Source organism: Sycon ciliatum, chromosome 7 (genome assembly GCF_964019385.1).
Source record: "Sycon ciliatum chromosome 7, ocSycCili1.1, whole genome shotgun sequence".
Classification (NCBI taxonomy): domain Eukaryota; kingdom Metazoa; phylum Porifera; class Calcarea; order Leucosolenida; family Sycettidae; genus Sycon; species Sycon ciliatum.
The window spans coordinates 5465047-5487835 of record NC_088649.1 but is presented as its reverse complement, the minus strand read 5'-3'; the positions used below and the strand labels follow the sequence as shown (position 1 = coordinate 5487835).

Here is a 22789-nt window from a genome sequence, read left to right as displayed (position 1 = left end):
GATCCCAAATCAGTGTATTTTGTTGACTCACGGGTATCTGGGGCAAAAAGTGGTACGGTCAATACCGTAGTGACCGTACAGTGTGCGACGCCCCTGACTGTTGGAATCCACCAGCTGTGTTTCCTTGAGGGGCGTATCCTTACCTGGGATGTGTTTCTCATTCCCGGCAGCAGAAAGAGCTCTACAATATGTATATAATTTAAGAATAGAATTTGATGTACAGGAGAGTGCCAATTATCCCCACCCCTCGGGACGCGGGCTGTCTCCAGGGGGTTCAGATGAGAAGAATGTTCGGATAAGAGAGCAGTCACACATCTATCTAAATCATGCATATTCCAGCATGTTTTCATCACTTTCGTTCTCTTCAGCAGTGAAACAGGAACTAGGTGCACTCATGCTCCTCTGAATTAATGACACTATTATTACACATTTTGACTAAAACCTGTTTTAATACATCTTGTGAATCGCTTCAATGGTGCCCCGAGCGACGAAAATCAACAACTTGAAACTCATCTTCTACCCCTCAATTAAATGCAAGCAATTATTTTGGATAATTAATCATTTGGATAGTTGACATTGGAGGATAATCAGCACATTGTGTGTGATGGGGGGGGGGGGGGAGGGAGGAAGAGGAGGAGGCTGCGAGAGGCCGTGGTGGACGTGTACTTGTGCAGAGCCTGGAAATAGCCTCACTTTAGATGTATGCACATTCAAACGGTGGATGCTTCCCGCCATCCTTTTCCCCCTCTTTTTCCTTTTCCCGCCATTCTTTACCCCCTCTTTTTCAATTTCCCGCTCTTCTTTTCCCCCTCTTTTTCCCCTTTTCTGCGAGAAGATTAGCCCCCTCCTTGTAAACGGGGACGAGTTCATTGGAGCACACGTGAAACACGGCGTGATTTAGCTTCTGGCGTTCACAACCCATCTACACGAGTCGGCTGCTTTTCAGTTTTAAAGAGTTTTCTGATAATTTTACTGGCAATGATTTTTGCGAACTTTTCCTTGACTGTCCCTGCGGGAATTTGCGGAAAAAACTCTCGAAAACTTGCGAAAGAAATTGCAGCAGAAAACAAAAAATGCGACGAAAAGTGCGGAATGATGCAGAACTTGCCAGGAATTCGCGGAATTATTTACAGAAAATTGCGGATTTGGGCCAAATCACGAAACTTGTTGCATTCGTATATCTACTCGGGAGTAGTCCGAGTTGTACTATGCAAATAACCAGGGAGTCGTTATTTTACGTCTCCCTGCAAATAACCTACAGGATCATGGAAAGCACTGCGTGAAAAGTGCATAAAAAGTGAGATATAGTGCAGAAAACAACAAAAAACGCGGGTTTGGGCGAAAATCGCGAAATTTGTTGCATCCGTGGAATCACGATTTCCTGGAGGGACAGCCTTGAGAACAGACACTAATAAAAGTGATGAATGGGTGCAGCAAAGGGTTGTGTTCACGAAGTCCATGCCAAAACATTCTCCGAAAGACTTTACAATGGAGCCGCGAATATTTGAAAAAATTTGTACGTTTCGGAGCAGAAGACAAAAAATAAGCGAAGCTGAAGGTTGTCTTGAACAAAGCCAATTTTTGGCACTTAAGTTACCCTCGATCCTGTTCTGTGTCATGCTGATAATGGATATGCCAAAATCAACGGGCCGATCCGACTGGTTGTTTGGTATGTTTCGCCACCATAAAATCAATCAATCAATATTTATTCCAACAAGAATGGGTGAGACATACTCGAATTTTGAGAAGAATCGCAAAGACAAAAAGAGGCGCGATTTACGGTTTTATTCTCTGTATCACTGTTGAAATCGCACGTACTTGGCTAAAACCCACTCGTTGCAGTCATGACGAGTCGATAAGGCTGTTGGAGTGCGCATCCAGGACGTGCTAGAGTTGATTGACACAGTCACTGTTGGTCAGTGTCGTGCATTTTTTCATATAAATTCATGGGATTTGTTTTGAGTTTAAACAGAGACACATTCACAATGCATGTGCGCTGACATTTACATGTACCTGCATATACAGCCAGTACACACGATTCACTGAGGGGACACAAAATCCACACCGGAGAGATAACATCACTTGCAGCATGGAATTTGTGTGATTGCTATGCCTCACAGAGAAAGGAACCAGCCACCAGAGACACCGAAGAGCAACGCCACACGACCGGAGAACAGCACCAGAATGAAATTGAGTAAAACCCACTGCATTCGGCGATCAGCCTACTTGGGGCGATGCTGAGAATGTTTGCCAGCAGGTTCTAGCTGCCCAGTGAAGACTCGACTGGTTGAATTGCTAGGTGATCATTGACAATGCTTTCGGATGCGCAATGGAACGAGTTTGGCTGTTGCGAGAGAAACAAACAGCAAATAAACTCACAATCCAGCAACAATGGTTTGCTAGACACAGCCAGACAACAAAGTCAGAGAATACTAAATTTTCGTATAAATTCCAAATATATTAGCAGGTGTGGAAAAGCGACCCTGCTAGGTTTTCAAACGCGCCGAAGCGTGCAACCGACTTGAAGATGAAGGCAGATAGACAGATGGTGGATGATAAATAATTAGGCGGTAGATTCCTTGATGTATGCAATCAGATCTGGGCAAAAGGAGAATACAAAGCACACACACGATGACCATAAGTTTGGGGGAGCTGATCAAAACACATCGTATCATCACTGCTACAATCCTGCAGTGTTATTAGAGAGGTTCCGGAGTACGATTTTTCGTGCCAAAATCCGTAGAGGTGCTACGTCGTTTTCGAGCAGTGAAATGTTCCGGAGTACGGAACTTATGCGTTTGCCGTCATTGCCTAGGTTACGATCGCAAACACGTCACACGTTCCCGCGCTATGCCTCTTTATTTTGAAGATTTGTACCGAAATCAAAACTTCCCGCGGAAAATCGATGTTTCTCGTACCAAATGTGTACGCAAAAATCTTTCTGCACCCGATGACGCAAAATCTCCATACGAAACCTGGTTCGTGTGAAAGCCAGTCCACACGGATTCTCCGTGCCAAAAAATCGTATTGAGCACGCCTCGAAAAAATCCGTAGAGCCCATACGGATTTTGGCATGGAAAATCGTACCCCGGAACCTCTCTACTATGGATGATGCACACACCAAACCAACACACAAGATGGCCGTGGGTCTTTTAAAATTGCACTCGAACAAAGTCACCAACAGTATCCAATAGAAGCTCTGGGCCAGGGAGGGTTGAAAACATAGGAGCCCAGATTTCACAATAGAGACCATAGTGGATATCGGCCGAGTTAGAGAGCCAAAGCAAACACCCAAGGAACGAGCATGAACAATTTACAAGCAACGTGTACAGTGGTCCCTTTATAACCCGGCACCATTTATGCTACGGAAATCGTGCTGGGTTAGGGAGGGCGCGGGATTAGAAAATCTGATTTACTGCTGCAAAGTGCATGAAGAGGACATTTTGGCTACTGAAAATCGTTCTGGACTAAAGAGGGATGACTTTAGCCCATCTCAACAAGCAGGCAGTGTTCTCCAATGCTGAATTACTGTTCCGCACCCCGAGGCATATGGCTGTCTGCCAAGTTGCACGTGTACATACGAGGGATCACAGGGTTCGTAGCACAACATATACACAAAATTTCAGGGGATTTCCAGGGGCATTTCAAGGGTATTCACAGATGTCATACAGTCGCTAGACACCACATATCCATAGCCAAGCAGAGGTTCACTGATTCAGAATGTCAATAATCGAAGTTTTGATCATCAATAAAATACTACAAGCAGTAGAGCCACCGTCACCATCGAGCTTCTCCATCGCTAACTTCTTAGCGAACTAGCCAGTCTTTGTACGGGTCCAAAGACAACCAGCGATCTTTGAAAACACACTTGCCTTTCGGCATGGAGAACAAGTACAACTCTGTAAAACGTCTTCGGCATTCGGAAAAAAAACTGAAGACACTTTGTCTTGTTGAAGGCCAAAACAAACAAATAAAACGGAAAAGCAGTTGCAGTGGCGGATTCCAGTTTCGCTACAGTCAGGAACCGTCGTACCGCAGTCGATAGTCGAGCGTACATGGCGATCAAGGCTCAAATGTAAAAAATACCGTAAAGATCTACGCGAGCTGCGCTGGCCGCTGAGGCCGTCGACTCACATGACCAGCACAGGTGATCGGACTGGCACTCGTAGATCTATGCATATCATCAAGAGTACATAACCCCCAGAGTGTGCAACGCCTGATCCAGCTCTGCATAGGGTCTTGGTCGAGCGGAATCAGATCTTTGCGTCATAATACCGTACACATCTGAGGGGAACCCGGGGAGTCGCGGGTACTCTTGGATCAAAAACAATGGTACCCTGCCTCGAGACCGGCCTTGCGCTGGTGTGGAGTGTACGCATGACATCAGAAGATCCGATTCCGCTCGACCAAGACCCTATGCAGAGCTGGATCGGCGTTGCACACTCTGGGGGGTTATGTACTCTTGATATCATGTAGATCTACAGTCAGTCGCTGAGTACGGAAGTCTACCAGGTCGCGTGATCTGGAAAACAAATTTCAGGGGATTCAAGGGACATTTTCTAATAAAATACAAAATTTGAGGGGATTTGAGGGAATTCCCGGGGGAAGAAAAACTTTCAGGGTTTTCAAGGGTGCTACGCACCCTGGATCATCAGACAGCGGGGCATTTTTCAACATTCAGACACAGCTAATTACACAGATCTCCACAGTCATCATCTCTGCAGTTCCAAACCAAGGACAAAAACTCCAACTGCCCATGTACACTTACCCTTGCGCTCGCTCTTCTTCTTGAGACCAGCGAACACCATCTTAGTTCCTGCATCATGGACACACAGGAGAAACAAAGGGTTGCTACAATGCAATTACACTCAAACGTCTCTTATCCGGACGCCACAGATACGGGCACCTTCAGATTGAGTTCCTATGGCAAAAATGCTTCTGGGGGTTTGAACTTTTATTTGTATGCGCAAGTGCTTACTTGTCACTGCCAAACTGTGTAATCCGCAACGCAAACTTTGCGCGCCGCGATCGCTTTACAGTATCCTGAGGTACGGGCAGTGCTCGGTACCAAGGTAGCCGGATAAGAGATGGTCGAGTGTAGTCACAAAGCACGTACAGGAAAGCTTCACTCTACAATACATTGGATAAATACTGGAATTTCAGAAATTTTCGGTGCTCAATATTTTCGGTATGAGGGCAACAGGCCAGGTTAGGTGAACAGAAATTTTAGGTACAGAGGACCAGTTCCCTATTGGATAACGTGTGTTAGTGTTTTTTCGGTGTGTTGAAATTTTAGGTATGAAACAGACGCACCGAACTTCATTGAGTATGTAAAGAGAGTACGTCAGTGCATTAAGGTAGCTCCAACCACTTTGGCCATGAAACAACTTTTACAGAAGTGCTGTTTTCTCTGTTCTGAGTTGTTCTCTAGCATGCATGGACTGCGGAAATGATATTCCTATGGGGGATACTTATTCATTTTGTTGTACTTATGGCCACTTGAAAGTACGAAAAATGCAATTTTCGTAACTTTGAGACCCAGCTGCACAGTGCAACAGGATACGCGATCATCACTTCAATGCGTACCTGGAATGTACTTCTTGGGGTTCTCGAGGTACACAAACAGTGTCTCGTCACTCCATGTGATACCTATACAAGACAAGCACACACATCAAAATGTACACAACGCACACACAGTGGTCAATGTATAACCCGTCACCAGTTGTGCTACGGAAATTCTGCTGCTGGGCCGCGAGGGCGCTGGATTAGAAATCCGATTTACTGCTGCAATGTGCATGAAAAAGACATTAATTTTTGGTTGCTCAAAATTATGCCGCTGGTTTAAACTGTAAACAGAGACAGCACTAGTGGTATAGACTTGCGTGTACAGTTGCACTCACTGACATCCGACCCAAAGTGCAAAAAGAGACCAGTTTTTTTTTAATTTTTTTACTTTGTTCACATAACCAGCTCGAAAAGAATACTGTAAGACATGTTATTATAACGAGTCGCAAATTTAACGATTGTCCAAAATTCATAGGTTAACGAGAAGATATGTTAACGATCTTGCAGTATTCTGCCATATCCACACACAGCATATATGAAGCAGTACGGCCTCAACGGATCTTATTATAACGAACAAATGTCATCCGTTAAAACGTTAGATTTGATTCCTCGTTATATATACATGTCTTACAGTAAGGAAAGACAGTAGTACAGAGACCAGTTCCGATTACATCACTGTGCTTGTACATGTGTACGTCCAGCAGCAGCATTCGTACCACTTCCAGGGCAAGGTCAAGGGCCATGCAAGTTGAACTAAGCACTCTTGGTCGGATTCACAGAGCACAACTGAACACACCAGCGCAAAATAAGTGATCTTCTGAAGGCATGCAGCTTCAGTGGACCGTTACTACAGTCAGACCTCGCTCAACCGCGCACATCCGTTTTCCACAAAAAAATATCCGGATAGGCGAGGGAACCGGATAATCAAACACACATACTGTATGTATGCACTAGATATGCTGTAAATCGGGAACCAACGATTTTCTTCGGGATGGCGAGGGATGCGGATAAAAGAGGATCGGAAAAGCGAGGTCTGATTGAACAATGCCATGCAATTGATGTTGACACCTTATTTTTGGCAGTTGATGATGTCTGTGAGTGGTACAAATCAGAGAGGGAGTGCCGTGTGGGAAAGCGATGTGTGCCTTGCAGTTCTTTGGGGCTTGATATCATGAGCGCCTAAACATGGGGGCTTCTTCAAGTTTGGTGACACTTTGGCCAAACGACAGTGAGAACACAAATGATACGACTCTCATCAACAGTCAATATGCATTTAGACCAAGTCACCCAGAATGGACCAGGAAAGCAATCCCAAATAATGACGGAAGACTGGAAAGGGTGTAATTCAAATATGCCCCGTCACCCTTGCTATGGACCTGGAACATATTTTGAAGATGGGGATGTGGTCAAAATGAGCACAACATGGTCCCCTCAATCCGCCACTGGTAAGCTTCCCAAAAAACTACTGAACTTCAATTTCAACATGATCCCACAATCCTCTACTAGGGTCTGTTCGATCACAATGTTACGGTTCATGGCTTGAGATCATCGCAAAGCTCTTACGAGCCCGCTTATCAAGGCAGCAGATAGGCCTATATCGTGCTTGTATGAATGCAGCACAGATCTCAGCTTGAATCTTGTTGCCTGGATGTATTATTGTATGCAGAACTACTGTGAAACAAGTTATTTTCGGTTGAATTTTAAATTCGGTGATTTCGGTAGAGAAACCAGGCACCTAAATTTAAATCACACATAAAAGGCACCAGAGTATGCACTGTACGTGCAGGTAACGCTAGTCACCTAATTCTACATTACCACCTAAAACCTGTCAGGTGCACGACACCGAAATTTCAATGCACCTAACATTACAATCATGTTTTACAGTATCAGGCATCAAGTGCCAGGGGAAATTTGAAGCTAACACCGGATAGTTCTTCATGGACAGTGCGACTAGCTATCGCTTCCACTGAGGTCATTGAGGTCGAACGAAACTCGAGGATACGGGCACGGGGTGAGCATGAGATGCGTACATGTGTTGTCGTCCTGAAATGTTTTGGTTTTCAGTTTGCTTCATCACGTCATACCAACTGGCACCCGTGCGATGGCAGTGGGAAGCTCGCAGGAAATGCTACCAATCATCAGAACACACAGCGTGGCCCGGGGACAGATGATACTTGTGCACGAGAAAGCTCAAATTAATTTACAACCAGCTCACCATCACATTGCAATGAACCCAAAGCACGTGAAAGAAACTTCGCACAAAGAGATACGGAGAGAAAATAAATCACCAAGGCGGGACATGCCGCAGTGCGTAGATGGCTACAACGCTTACCCTTGGACTGGTTGGCCTGAGTGTATGAGTAACCCTTCGCCTGGCCAGTCTTGCGGCCCATAATGCCGTGCAGGTTGGGGCCAGTCTTGTGTTTGCCGCCCTGAGAGCAACGCATCAAGAACGAAACACACTCAGCTTGTCAAGATCTGAAAGGCCCGCGACGGACGAGCAAGGCAACGAGACACGGATCACTCACGGCCTCAACGGTGTGGCACTGGGCGCATCTCTGCTTGAAGAGAGTGGCTCCTTTCGTGGCGTCACCCATTGTGAAAATTGGGGAGGAAGGAAAAGCCAACCGTCTCAGTCAAACAAGACTAGATTCACAAAGGTACCAGGTTTTCGTTGCACCATATAAAAGGCTGGATTCTTGCCAAACCGCAATGATGGCGGGGACGGCGAAAAACACAAGCGTTGCGCAAGAACGAGCTCACATGGGCACGCATCCCCGGCCCCGATCCGAGTTAGTTTCCCAACCGCAAATCACCCGCTAGTCCGCTATCGCGTCCAATATACCCAGTCCGTGCGCCAGACCCTGTTTTGGCCCGATTTTTATTTTCTGCGCGGGAACCATACATGCAGACGTTATGCAGGGAAAGATGACGACGCCGGTCAGTAAATTGTTGGTCGATTTGTTGCCTACCTCGAGGCCAGTCGGTGAAATGAGGGCTTCCTTCTTCAAGAAATATGTTGCCAGTCGTTAGTCGGATGCCACTCGTCTTCTAAACATCGTACTTGATGCAACCAGCGCAGTTGGATGGACGGGAGGCGAGGAATTTATCGTTTTCGATTTTCACCCTATTCTGGGTTGCCATTACATTGCAGCTGGCAGCACCACGAGGGAATTTTTTGCACAAGGGAGACTAGGTGAATTCAACTCCTCAGAGATATCGCCATGACAGGGTAAGGTTATTTTAGCCCTGAAATTGTGTACAAACCAACGGCACGAAATTATGGAAATATTTATTTTTTCGCAATAATTGCATGTTGGTTGAAAAAATGTAGCCATCTTTGTATTGTGGCATCCTGGCGGTGTATTTCGTAACTATACTGCATGACAATATTATTTATGAGAAATGGCAGCGATTGCAGCGATTGTGAACAATGTACAATAAACAGCATTGGCAAAATTGATGCAGAGCTGTATGGTACTTTAGTACAATTTGCCTGTATATTGGTATTTTACACACAATGCATGAAACAGAAGAGCAAAATTATTATTGACTTATCAATTTATAGTTAGGACATGAATATGAAACCCATGACCAATGCCAATGACCCAGGGTCTGTGCACCTGCATTCAAATATATAAAAAATCCCTTGTGGCATAATCATGTACTCTGTGCATACACATGCGTGGGGGGCGATACTTGCTGCTTTACATGGTGGAAATTGTGGTGCTATGCTGCTTGGTATGTGTGTGCGTGCGTGTGTGTGTCCGTGTGCGTGTGTCACTGTGTGCGTGTGTCACTGTGTGTGTGTGTGTGTGTGTGTGTGTGTGTGTGTGTGTGTGTGTGTGTGTGTGTGTGTGTGTGTGTGTGTGTGTGTGTGTGTGTGTGCGTCTATGTGTGCACACTTCACTTTCCGGCTGTGTATTGATGCCTATGTAGATATCACCATGATCAACAGGGTCAAACGCTTCCAGCGGACAACAGTGGATCACCTCATTTCTCCCACTGGAGTGGTCCTAGCTTGAAGTGATGTATGACTATCAATTCTATTGACTAGCCTTGAGGCATGTACCAAACGTCAGCATGTCTGTGATTATGTGTGATATCAATACATCACACTTACATTTGAAAGCTATATGCTGGAAGGCAGTCAAGTGGGCTTTTCGTCAAACACAACCCTACCAATGAAATGAAGGCAACGGGCAGAGACCACTAATGGTAGGGCCACACCAGGTGGCTGTGCCAGTGGGGAAGACCCAGCTCAACAAGGTGTTATTTCAAGTTTGATCGGAACAGCACCCTGGTCCAAATCCTCAATATCAGTGAATCTTACTGGTCCATGTGGCTGCTGCCTTGACTCGTGATGCCTACGATTGGATGCAAGCTGCACGAAGTATGTTGCAAAGAAGAGTACAATGGATCTTGAACTTAGCACGAGAGGCGTGCACTTCGTTGATAACAGCAGAACCTTTGCATGACTATCATAACACTCTCCTTATTGCAATATTTAGCCAATGGCAATGCTCCATTTGTTGTAGCAGCTACCACACAACTACAAGTATGCATTCATTACCTGGCTGTCTTGTATAAACTTGTGAATGCAATCACGTGATGCTTTGTGCACATACGCTCCCATACTTTAGCGGATGTGCGCGCGTGTGTGTGTGTATGTGTGTGCATGTTTATGGGTGTGTATGTTCGTGCACGTACGTACGTGTACATGTCTGTGCGTTTACATGTACATGCAGACGTGTGTGGGTCTGTTGAAAAAAGCGCATGAAAACGTGATGTATGTACGGGTGTATGGTAAACGTATTCTTTGCTCCATGCGTCCGCCGTGAATGAAGGTACGAGACTTTATGTGTCATAGCTTGTGGCGGTTGTTCTGTACATAGTAGCACCATATCCAGGCCATCCGCAGATGCCATTTTTTCACTTCAATTCTGCATTGGCTCGGGTGCTGTGTTTGTAGTGTCATCCTCTCTGCATGTATTATTTATATTTCTTTCCCACCTCAGTACTGTATTTGGCTTGATATTGTTGCTGTTGTACATACAAGTATAGGCACATGCATTGATCTACGAGGGTTTGTGTTTGGAGCTCCAGCAACCTGTTGAGGTTCGTGTTGTTTATAAATTCGTGGTCTACGGATACAATGGTCTGGCTGGTACATCGCAGAATACTAGGACCCCTTGAACGATTCTGTCGGTCGTTCCTAAGTTCACCAATTGAAGACATGTGTGTGTCAAAATGTGTCAAAAATACAGTGTTGACAAAACGGTTGGTATCACCGCTGTCGGATATTTTGCACAAGCCAAAATTGGAGGATGCACTGTTGGCTAATATCTCTTTCTAAATAAATATGCAGGAAATAGCGAAACCCTTGTACAAACCAACGGCACGAAATTATAGCATGTTCAACCAAAATATCAGCGACATAACGAAAACGCAAGCGACGAGCGAGAACTCAACTTCTCGTTATTTGTTATCGCCACGGACAAAATTTAGGGCAGAGAACAACTATTAGGTTGGATTTCGACAACGATCTGAGACAAAGAACTCACGGGGGACGTAAACCAAAGGACGACGAAGGAGACGCCATTGAGTATTCGTCTCGCGATATCTTGAGAATACTGCGAAATTTGGCAAATCTGGAAAATAAAAGTGCAACTTTTACGACTTTTTCTGAACTGGCGCACGGACTGTACCGGTGCCGGTACCGCGTACCGGCGGTGATTAGGGCCCGGTACGCGGTGTGCCCGAAACTTTGCCGAAAATGCTTTTGGGAAATTCTCGTAAACCTTGCCGAAAATTCTCCCAAACCTTGCCGAAAATGCTCGGAAAATGCTCACTTTTTGTAATCCTCAGCACACGCGCGAGTACACCGTCAAAAGACTCAAAACCAGGGAGTCAGAAAATACCGGTACAGTGGTCCCTCTATAATCCGGCACCATTTGTGCCACGAAAATCTGCTGGATTAGTTGGCATGTAGTAGTTGTGGTGTTGCTCGACACATCCACTGACACCACAACTACTACATGCCAACGAATTCAACTATTCCAACACAACGTATCTGAGGTCCTGGACAAGCACTGTCCAATGACAACCGTCAAACTACGTGGCAAATACAAACCTGCCCCTTGGGTAGATGCCGCGGACGAGCTCCGGAAATTGTTGTTCAGGAAGAAGCGTTCGCACAGAAAATGAGAAAGAACCCAGCTGACCCGCAACTAGTCCAGAACTTCCGGACACTGCGGCGGCAATGCAAACTTCTCACGCGTCGCAAGCAAGCCACATTCTTTCAGAACGAATTTATTTACAATAGGAAGAACCCCAGAGGCCAATGGAATGTTCTAAACACTCTGCTTGGTCGAATCAAGATCCACCGTGCACCAGGTGCAGAGGTCAAAGCCATCACAGCTACATTCTCCGAAATAGTATCACCGGGTTCGCCAACTACACCAACCGCTACAACGCACACTACACTGCCACTAGGTCCGATGCCTGAACACAACTTTTGCACTTTCGACCGCATCCTGACAAGCCTCGTAGAATTCTACCTAAAGCGGTTGGACTGCCGTAAAACGTGCGGCCCCGACAACGTACCCGCAGCAATCTACAAGTCTGCAGCTGACGGGATTGCCCCTGTTCTCGCTCCGCTATTTTCAGACTCACTACAATCTGGAACTTTCCCAACTCCGTGCAAACAGGCTAACGTTCGGCCAATACATAAGCGAGGTGATCACAGCGATCCTACTAATTACAGGCCAATATCGCTCCTTCCGCAAATGTCAAAGCTGTTAGAACGCTGCGCCCTTGACCAGCTAATGGAATTCGTGCGTGACGCTCCACAAGCAAACCAAGCACTGCCGCCTGAACAGTTCGCCTACAGAAGACAACACTCCTGCGATGACTTGCTAGCCTTGGTGGCGAATGACTGGCAGCAAAGTCTGGATGCCGGTAAATTTGTGGTGGCAGCGTTTCTTGATATGTCGAAAGCATTTGACACGGTCAATCACAACATGCTCCTGCAGGAGCTTTTCGAGATCGGCGTCGGAGATAGCGCCCTGCAATGGTTTGCGAGCTACCTACGAGGCAGGCGGCAGCGAGTGGTAACACGTACGTCCAGAGGTGAATTGTACGAAGCTCACAGGGGAGTTCCTCAGGGATCCACCCTCGGACCTGTGCTCTTTAACCTATCTGTACGCAAATTGCCCTCGGCAGCATCTTCCAGCATGGTGCGCCAGTACGCTGACGATGTCGCCCTGTACCTAGCAGGCCGCAACCTACAACAAACTACCGAAGAACTGGCCCGAGATGTGTGTCGTATCAGGGACTTCCTCAGTGAACGAGGACTAATCCTGAATGCCAGCAAGACCCAGTTCATTGTGTTCCACTCCAAATCGAAAAAAGTATGCTCCTCCCTCCGACTAACCATTGACAATGTCTCAATTCCACCAGCGACCACCGTCAAGTACCTTGGTATGACCTTTGACCAGCACCTGACATTCGCTGACCACATCAGTGCCCTTGAGCGAAAGGTAGGCGACAAGCTAGCTGTGTTTCGTAGAATCCGTGACCGTCTAACAATTGATGCAAAGAGAACCTTCTACTGCTCGTTCATACAGGCTCAACTGGAGTACGGTTCCAATGCTTTTTATCACAGTCTGCAGGCTGGGCAACAAGATCGCTTGACTTGCCTCAGCAACCGTGCAGTTAGAACTGTTTTTGGTTATCCAAGGTTCTGTGACATTTCTACTATTCTAGCCAGATACCACCTAGCTTCTATCTCCTTACGTTTGAGATTCAAATTGTTCGTACTTATTTACAGATCATTTCATTACATAAGGTGTGCAGACTGTTTTGTGACTAGAGTCAATGCCACACACACAGCGTCAATCACCCGCTCGCAGGTTACTCTGTCTCTTGCTCTTCCCCCGGCTAATAACCGCTATGGCTTGTACGCATTAAGCTTCTTAGGTGCAGATCGCTGGAATTCGCTCCCTGCTTCTGTTCGTATTTGCTCCACGCTATCAGACTTCCGCTCATCTATACAAAAACATATAGGGTACCCCGTAAGAAGGCCTTAGGCCTGTGGGAATGCCCTATTAAAAATTTAATAAATAATAATAATAATAAGGGAGGGTGCTGGATTAACAAATCTGATTTACTGCTGCAATGTACATGAAGAGGACATTTTGGCTACTGAAAATTGTGCTGGTTTATCGAGGGTGCTGGATTATAAAGTGCCGGATTAGAGAGGGACGACTGTACCGGTATTTTACGACTCCCTGGTCAAAACCATTATTTTCAATTCATAAAACCAAGAGTCCATAACCCCGTTATGGACTCTTGTCCAGTCTTGATAAAACTACTCAACAAGAAGCTAACCCACGGAATGCGGAAGTAGTAGTACATGTAGTATATATAGTATATACAGAAGCCTTGCTTGGTAGCCTTGTAAGTATATAATAACGGCTAATAACCGCTATGGCTTGTACGCATTAAGCTTCTTAGGTGCAGATCGCTGGAATTCGCTCCCTGCTTCTGTTCGTATTTGCTCCACGCTATCAGACTTCCGCTCATCTATACAAAAACATATAGGGTGCCCCGTAAGAAGGCCTTAGGCCTGTGGGAATGCCCTATTAAAAATTTAATAAATAATAATAATAATATCTTTATTAGGATGACCCAGAGGCTTGTCGCCTATCAAGGGGTTCACCGCGCCACCCTGTTCAATAAAATCGTGACGGTCAGTCACATAGCAATGAAGAAAGTTTTTGGGTTTGACCGTATGATGTCTACTGAAATTGTTCTCCGCAAATATCATCTCTATTCTTTTGAACAGCGCACAAATCTTAAACTCTATGTTTTCGTGTACCGCTGCTTGACCCCACATCTTGCTAGTCCCCTTCTCCAATCCTTGTTCCAGCTTAGGGCTGCTGTGCCTGGACACCAGGCCCGCACGCGCGGCCAGGCACAGCGCGCATTAGTTCTTCCGCCTGTTTCTACGCAATATGGCATGCGTTCTATTTCTTTCCTGGCGGCAGACAGATGGAATGCTCTTCCCACTGACTGCCGTCAGGCCCCGTCTCTTACTCTGTATGTAAACATGGTAAAAATTCACCTAGGGTTCCCAGTAAAAAGGCAACGCCTGTTGGGACTCCCCTAGTAAAATAATAAAATCTACTACTACTACTACTACCGCTTTGAAGGATGTACATGTACACGTATGAGCTAAAGTGAAAGTAGTGAAAAGTTGTGCAGCGTGAATGCGTTGGGGAGCACACGGGGGGGGGGGGTTATGTACATGGCGTAGGCATACCGGAGAGCGAAGCACTATGTTTGCAAGTGAGTTTGCGAAGCTCATTCTTGAAAACAATAATGGATGGTTCTGCAGTTAGTCTTGGTGGGAGGCAGTTCCATAAGAGGGAGGTTTGGAAGAGAAACAACGATTTTGATGTGGTCTTTGCTTTAGGGAGAATAATTTTGTTAGGGCGTCTCGCACTCTGCGTGATATTGAAATGGAATGAAGCTAGGCAACGTCGATACTTGAAAATAAATTTGTGCATGGTAACCAAGCTTAAAAACTGCCTGCGGTAAAGAAGGGATTCAATGTTAGCTTTTTTATTAATAATAAATGGAGAGCCGAAGGATTTATTGCAATTACATACCAGTATAAAAACCGAGGTCCGCCGAGGTTTTTATAACTGGTATGTAATTGCACTAAATCCTGAGGCTACTACATTTATTATTATAGCAATAAAAACTGCTTTATGGCAGTTTTCTAAAAAAAGTTATTGTGTTCTAGTCCATGGACCCCGTCTAAAAAGTAAGAAATTAACGAAATGTGATAGCTGAAAATTAAAATTTCACACAAAACCTCACAATAATCACAACACTTGAAATGCTGCTTTCAACACTAAACTTGTGCTGCACCAACAATTGGCAACATGCATGCATAGGAAAGAGGATCACGAGGGGAAAATGTCTTCTGCATGTAGCTTTTCATTCTGTGTGTGATTATTGTGAGGTTTTGTGTGAAATTTTAATTTTCAGCTATCACATTTCGTTAATTTCTTACTTTTTAGACGGGGTCCATGGACTAGAACACAATAACTTTTTTTAGAAAACTGCCATAAAGCAGTTTTTATTGCTATAATTTCTTTTGTTTTTTCTGTCACCATGTACCAATCAATGGAATGCCCTATATCAATATGTAAATGATGGCCTTCACATCATATCAATACCATATTACATGCATTGATGTGCAAGCCTTTTCTTGCAGAAAATGGCACTAGCATAATGCATGTTCTTCTGCGGGGAAACATGTGAGCAGTGGTGGTGATACTTTTTTATACGGAGGCCATTCTGTGCGTGTTGCTCTTGCAGAATTTCATGAAATTGTCTTGCCTTTCAGATTTCTCCACCCTCAATCAGATTTATTGGAGAAATGTAGCCATGCACGCGCCAGGTGCGTGTCGCAGATGTTTTTGTTGATTCTGTGTTTATAATGATTTATAGTCATGGGTTATCGTGATAAGGTCATCCAGCATCATATTGAAACTGAAATCGTAATCCTGTCGATGTCGATACAACTTTTGGAAGTAGTTCAATGACTTCAAACTGTTAGTCCACGATTGTCTAAAACAACACAGCAAAGGAGGAACAATAAACATGTATTAAAATGTAAACGAATACATTGCTGAGTCCAAAACCTCGTTCCAACAACTACACTGATCCTGAGGAGAAAAGGGGCAAGGCTATGGTTGGAGGTACTGAGAGATAAACAAGGCACTCCACAATAATAAAGTCTTACACATCTTTTGGTGAGTATGAATGATATCTAGTCCTCTTTAGGACCTCTTTAGGACGAACACCAAGGGAACGATGGTATTTATTCTGGGAGCTTAACCTATTTTATAACCAGAGAACACAAATATATCTCCAATAGACATACGAATAGATTTCTTCTACAGCGAAAGATTCTTAGCCACACCGACTCATTGACTCGTCTCGTATGAAACAATTGAGTCACTAGAGAGATTCTGCAAAACGAAATGCGTACAAACTTTCGCTCTACATCATGAAGTGCGAAACTTGCAGGGAACGCGAAATGAACTGTCGTAGGAAATTTCGTGAGATCGGGTCATGGCGTACGTGCACTTGGCCCGCGAAAACTACGAAAATGTGCAGAACGCAAAGTTCGTGCAAAAATTCGCACACACTTTCGCAAGGACTGTCGCGAAACTTCGTTCGAATTTTCGTTTTGCAGAACCTCTCTACTGAACCTTTCTTTAGCAACATGACGGCAACTGAAACAGCAACAGAGAAAGTACGATACATGTACTCCACATTCTTACAGGTACTACAAACAGATTGCAGATCGCAATTCTTGCTTTGGCGGCACGAAACTTTATTTGGGGCAGTGCAATCTCGGCGGTACTCACAAATCAAACAGCCCAGACTTGAGTAAACAAATCCAATCATACAAGTTCGAGATTTTCACGAGACTGCACCCATTGGCTTGTTTCGTATGAAACAAACAAGTTACTGAACCTCTCCACAATAGAGATTTCCCCTGATATGCGAATTTATTTTGCAAACTCGGTCAATTGGTACTTGAACCTTTCCCTCCAGATTGGGAACTGCCAACGATAGTATGCCACTGACCAGTGCCTTACTTGTAACGTACCAATGTACAATGAATATGAGTATTTCGACAACACATGGCCTGTGGGGATTGCCCTATTCAAAATTTAAATAATAACAATAATAATAACACATCTAACATAAGCCTTACCGTCAAGAAGTTGAACTCGCGTTCTTCGCACACTGTAGACAAGGGCAAAGAGATAAAAATGGATCAAAACCCGAATAAAATCAGCACACGTTTCCGTAAATGAAAGGTGAACATAAGCAAATGAATCGAAGGAAACCGGTCAACTTAGAGATCACCTGTCATCGAGTATTCCGTAAAAGGCGGCCTCGCAGCTCGGCAGCAGAAGAGCAAAATTTAGAAAAGAGATCCTGTCAACTTTTCCATTATTAATTTCCGCCCTAAAATCAGCACACTTTTCCTGAATGAAAGAGTCAACACAAGCAGAATCAAAGGCAACTGGTCAACTCACCTGTCATTGAGTAATATTCCGCGAAAGGAGGTCTCAGCAGCGCCGAAACGAAATAAGCCAGGCCAGGAGACGAAATATCCGAAACAGTTCATGCAAGAAGCAGTTCCAAAGAAGGAAGTAAAGTTCCTCGCGCATGCACATCCGAACACGGATCCGCGGACTGCATGCACTGAACACAATGTCTGCCGTGCACGTGCACAGCACACGGCTACCACGCGTTGGTAGATCTAATACCGAGCACCTTACGTAGAGACTTACGTAGCCTAAGTGAAATACCGAGCACCTTACGTAGAAACTTACGTAGCATAGCGATGTCGTTTTTTCTGCCATGTGAACACAATAATAGAAAAGCTGACAGGATCGCTTTTCTAAATACATTATGTTGACCTTCACTTTCCCTAAAAAGGAGTATTTTATAAACAGTATTTATTGGCCTTAGTGGTATTTTATAAACAGTATTTATTGGCCCAAAAGCCAATAAATACTGTTTATAAAATACCCCTAGGCCAATAAATTAATACTGTTTATAAAATACTCCTTTTTAGGGAAAAGTGCAGTGCTGCATGGAAAAGTACAGTGGTATTTATTGAGTCAAGCAAGTTTATTTGAATTTGATACTGTTGATGGTGTGGCCACTAATGAGTGTGGGTATTTATCAAAGGTCAATATATCATGCTGTCAAAATCGAAAAACATGTACTAGTAGTACGTATACTAGTAGCAAGAGTACATAACCCCAACTGCAACTGGCACTCTTGGTAGTAGTACCTGGCAAGAGTACACAAACCTTTTTTTGGTTTATGTACTCTTGATAAAACTAGTAAAAAAGCCAGGCCAGGGAGCAGCCATGCGCCAGTGCAGCAGGGAGTATTATTTTTACTCCCTGATCCTGACGCGTACATACTGCTTTATTTTTATTTATTTTTTTACTGTACAAAAAAAATGTTGTAGATCAGGGAGTCGTACTCAAACTCAGTAGTCAGTTTGAGTAGACTCTACGACTCCCTGGTACATGGTGTAGATCCACAACAAGCCGCAGTCAAGCGCTACGCGACATGTGGTCCTCGTACAATACAATTTTTATATTTTGCAAATTGTTCGGAATGACTAGTTGGTTCAGGTTGTGAACAAATGTCCAGGGTGGAGTGACCGAATCTTGAGTTGTGGGTGCGGCAAGTTGCATGTACTTCAGTCATAGTGTGCAAAAGGAAGATTGCGGTCGCGTTGCTGCGTCCCCGGAAAAACAAAGGCTGAGGCGAACCTGGTCGACTTCTTGCTTTCTCAGCACCTACTGAGTGAAGAACCATGTTTGGTGGGTGGATTGCAAACCAGTCATCATAAACAGGTACATATTCTTCTGAGGTGATCCGGGCTCTGTGCAAACATCCTCACTTTGTGCTTTGTGTATAATATTATGCTGACTGTTATGCTCAGCATCTACCATTGAATAGCTTGGACTTGAGTGCAAAAAAAACACACAAAAGATGCATGTACACAGTACAGTGTATACTCTTCTCACTCATGTCATGCATGTGCGCCCACCAGCTCACCTCCCAAGCTCCAGTACAGTGTCCTTGTCTGGAGTGGTGTTGAAAGTCGGGTGGATTACAAAAATCAGGCCATAATACAAGACCTTGAGGATTTTGTGTGCACGGCTCCGTCCCTCGTCCACATCGATGACATTTGTTCGAGGAGGTGTAAACGTTTGATTTTGTGCAGTACATCATTGCTATCCCCGGTCATAACGCTGCGCAGGCGCTCTGTTCTTACGTCTTTGCCCTCGAAATAGTCCTATTGTTTTTTTTGCCAGTGGAAGATTAGGCAAAATGAGCCTCCGAAGAAGTAGAATTGATGCAAATATTCTAGTTTTGAATGTTTATAGAGTCTCCCCGTGTATCCCATTCGAGTTTCATTTCCGGACCGTGCTCTGTCACTCTCTGAGCGATTTTTCCTCGAGTCAAAGTAAAAGTAAAGTTCGCACATCCGCGTTCCCACCAGGTATACGATTGTGTTTAGAAGTACAGTGGAACCTGTCTAAGACAGCCGCTCATGGAACCTTCACGGCGTGGTCTCTGTTACCAGGTGGTCTCCTTGTCCAGGGTCATTTGACTGGAAATAGCATCTCTTGGTGCTGGTTCCAGTGGTCTTCTAGGACAGGTGGGCGCCTTATCCGAGTGGTCGCCTTGACAGGCTTTACTGTAAAACTAGCTTTAATAGAGAGGTTTCGCTCATGCGAGGCCACCACCCTGCCTGATAACCGTATTTTCCCGAATATAACTCGACCTTTTACGACCTAAAAACGGAACTGAAAAAGGGGTAATCGACTTACCGGGGTTTAACTGCCTTTAGAGAGGTTAAGTTTCACGTAAAATTCTTACGTCCGTGAACTTTTACGTCAAAAATTCAAAAACTCGCGTGCAATTGGCATGTTTTACGTGAGTTGACTGCCCCGCACGGAAGTTTGTGACGTGGGTTTTTGGAAGTTTCGCTTGGTTACCGGTATCCTGATTTTGACCGTTCAGTTTTTTTTATTCGCACAGCAGAAAGCAGCCAACAGAAATCACGGAATCATAGCAAACAAAACAAGATCATCGGATAATAAAAGTGTGGAATATAAATGCTAGACACGGCTACTCTGCAAGAGTCTCAGTCACGCAGCTGACAGTCGTTGACTGCCAGCACAACAGAACTGGCAGCATCCACACGACTGCGGTACGGAGAAGCACGGTAACCACGGAGGCTCATGTTGCATGATCTGACCAAAGCAAAGGAGACAAGGGAGCGGATCCAGGACACTACGGAGGAGTAGGGTTCATGCCGCTTCTCCGAGACCATATGGCCAAGACGCTTCAGGAAAGCGTGGGCTACCTTCCCGCACCCACCAGATGCACTGAATACCAGTGGGAGAAAGGAAGCATGCTCCACCTCCCTGACGCGTTCTAGGCCCTTCTCTTCTGCTGTTCGTGCTTGGCATAGGTGAACGCGGGAGTTGAGGAAGTGTTCGAACACGCATGAGGGTTAAACACCCGAACATCACAGAATGTGCGCTCAAAACGACTTCCCCAGACACCGGATGCCGCCACATCAAGACGAGCACCATCTTCCAAGATGGCAGAGTGATACCGAAGCCTTTCACCCTCCAAGGGCTGCAGAGGAGGTTCTACCTTCACATCCGTTGCCACTTCACGCAGTAGGTCGGCTGTCAGGTCGCAGATCGTGTTATAGCGGAGAGCCGGGTATCCACCAGTCGGGCACGAAAGAGCATGGCTGGTGTTAAACGCCTTGCCACACACACAAGTGGATGGCAGGCGGGGAGGGACCCAGCCGAACCGCAGGCAGAGTGCGTCTCTGAAGGCGCCTTTGTGGAGGACAAACCCGAACTGCTTCAGGGGCCGGCAAGTGAGCCAGTTGGACGCTCCTTTCTCGGCCGCCATCCCCATGGTTCGCTTGGTGGGCGCATCACAAGTGGCCAGGAGCTGACTGGCTCGGTCTCAAGCGGCTCTTCTGGTTGCTGCTGCTGCTGCAGTTAGCTTGGCAGCACGGATGGTGGTGGGCACTTCGTCCATGTTGGTGTCTCGGTCCAGTATCCGGCTCACGAGGATGTTGGTGACAGCGACAGACATAATTGTATTGGTCCGTCAAAGACCTAGGGTCAATGAGACCAAGACCACCTTCTCGACATGGGAGGGACAGTATGGAGCGCTCTTCGTCACCAGGTGCGGGGCACCGGTTAGAGCAGGGATGAACCGCTGTCGGATGGAGTGCTCCAGCTTGGTTATCCTGATCGAATTTGTGTGAGTTTCCGTAGTTTTATCGAGTTTGTTGGAAGATTTGATATTTGTGTGAACTAACCCCGAATCCTGCCAGGCAAAATTTCACATCACGTCGCACGTGTAACTTAACCTCTAAAATTTACACATAACGTGAGATTTGCACCGCGTTTTGAAATTAAACCGGGAAATTGAGTCCCAAGTATAGGGCTTCGACTTTTAACCGGGGTCGACTTATAAACGGGAAAATACGGTGTGCCAGGGTGGCAGATGCGGTGCCTAACGGCGGGGTGAAGTGGTAAGTGTCCCGACCGATGCCCGACAAGGGGGCGAACCTTGTTAGCTGCGTCCATAACAGGTTATTGAAATTGAGGCTTGTGAGTAGGGTAGTGCCCGGCACTAGTACACCATCCGGTTAAGTGTTTGCGAATGCGGGGCTCGGGCAGATGAACGCCCAGTGCTAAGTAAATATGCTTGTAGGTCACATTCCCCGAGTTCATGGGCCAGCATTCTACAGTGAAATCTCGTCGCTTGCGTCAAGCTTGCGCCTTGCATCATCTTTTATGTGGGAACCTATTTACAGCATATGTCATGCATACATACAGTATGCGTGTTCGATTATCCGGTTCCCTCGGCTATGTAACGGATATTGTTTTGTGGAAAACGGATGTGTGCGGTTATGCGAGGTCTGACTGTAGCAGCCTACGGTTTACCCTGACAGCTCTGTGTGTTGAGCCCTGACATGTGCTCGTCCACGGCTGTCAGCTCAGTCAACCTCAAACGACAGCAATGACACCTCCGGTTTTGTACCGAATGAACAACAATGCGTGTCTGGTAGCATGTCGCTACAAGTGAATACAACCCACAAAATGTATAGGTAGAACCTAGCGCCAACAAAGGGGAGACAAGCAACACTTGTGCCCCCTTCATCATAGCCTAGGAGCTGTGGCATCATTCATGATCTCCAGCAAGAAGGCAGCAAGGCTTGTACCTATGGTGAAGTAGAATACAGATAAGATAACTCTCGTAGAATCCCGTAGACCCGGCTGGGTATTGAATGTGCAGGACCCTATTGTGTTTGCCGCTACAGTAAAAACCTGTGACTGAACAGTAAAACCTGTGACTAATGACCACCCCTTGGGGCCAGAGAAAGCGGTCTTTGGTGTCAGGGGTGGTCCTTAGTTAGAGGTTTGCACCACACAACCATACATGGATGTGAGACCGCCCGTGCCTGGCGAAGTGGTCTGTAGTACCAGGCTGGTCGCTAGTCATGGTGGTCTTTAGTTACAGGGTTTACTGTAGCACCAGGCTGGTCGCTAGTCAC

General features: G+C 45.6%; 2 protein-coding genes and 1 long non-coding RNA gene across 3 annotated transcripts in view; 2 read left to right on the top strand and 1 right to left on the bottom strand.

Moving 5' to 3' along the window:
* Positions 1-2081: 2081 nt before the first annotated feature.
* On the bottom strand, positions 2082-8240 carry LOC135821497 (cytochrome c-like). Its single transcript, XM_065334506.1, has 5 exons — positions 8094-8240; positions 7898-7997; positions 5587-5649; positions 4769-4816; positions 2082-2598 (listed from the first exon to the last, which is right to left on the bottom strand). Exons 1-5 carry the CDS (start codon positions 8160-8162, stop codon positions 2564-2566), a joined length of 315 nt encoding a protein of 104 aa, XP_065190578.1. The 5' UTR covers positions 8163-8240; the 3' UTR covers positions 2082-2563.
* Positions 8241-8419: 179 nt separating this feature from the next.
* Positions 8420-10192, top strand: LOC135820815 (uncharacterized). The gene is made up of 2 exons (XR_010554206.1): positions 8420-8797; positions 9505-10192. It is a non-coding gene; the product is annotated as an uncharacterized LOC135820815 (long non-coding RNA).
* Positions 10193-18804: 8612 nt separating this feature from the next.
* LOC135820793 (inositol 1,4,5-trisphosphate receptor type 1-like) overlaps positions 18805-22789 on the top strand; it is a 117437-nt gene continuing 113452 nt past the window's right edge. Inside the window, exon 1 of the mRNA XM_065333836.1 lies at positions 18805-19040. The gene's annotated coding sequence lies outside the window, so the exon portion shown is untranslated. The remainder of the gene's footprint in view (positions 19041-22789) is intronic.

Bases quoted from the DNA above. Each gene is read 5' to 3' on its own strand.
- LOC135821497 (XM_065334506.1), bottom strand. From the start codon at position 8,162: ATGGGTGACGCCACGAAAGGAGCCACTCTCTTCAAGCAGAGATGCGCC. The intron at 5,650-7,897 runs GTAAGCGTTGTA...TGTCTTGTATAG, and splicing joins TCAGGCCAACCAGTCCAAGG to GTATCACATGGAGTGACGAG. The intron at 2,599-4,768 runs GTAAGTGTACAT...CCTTTTGCCCAG, and splicing joins GAAGAAGAGCGAGCGCAAGG to ATCTGATTGCATACATCAAG.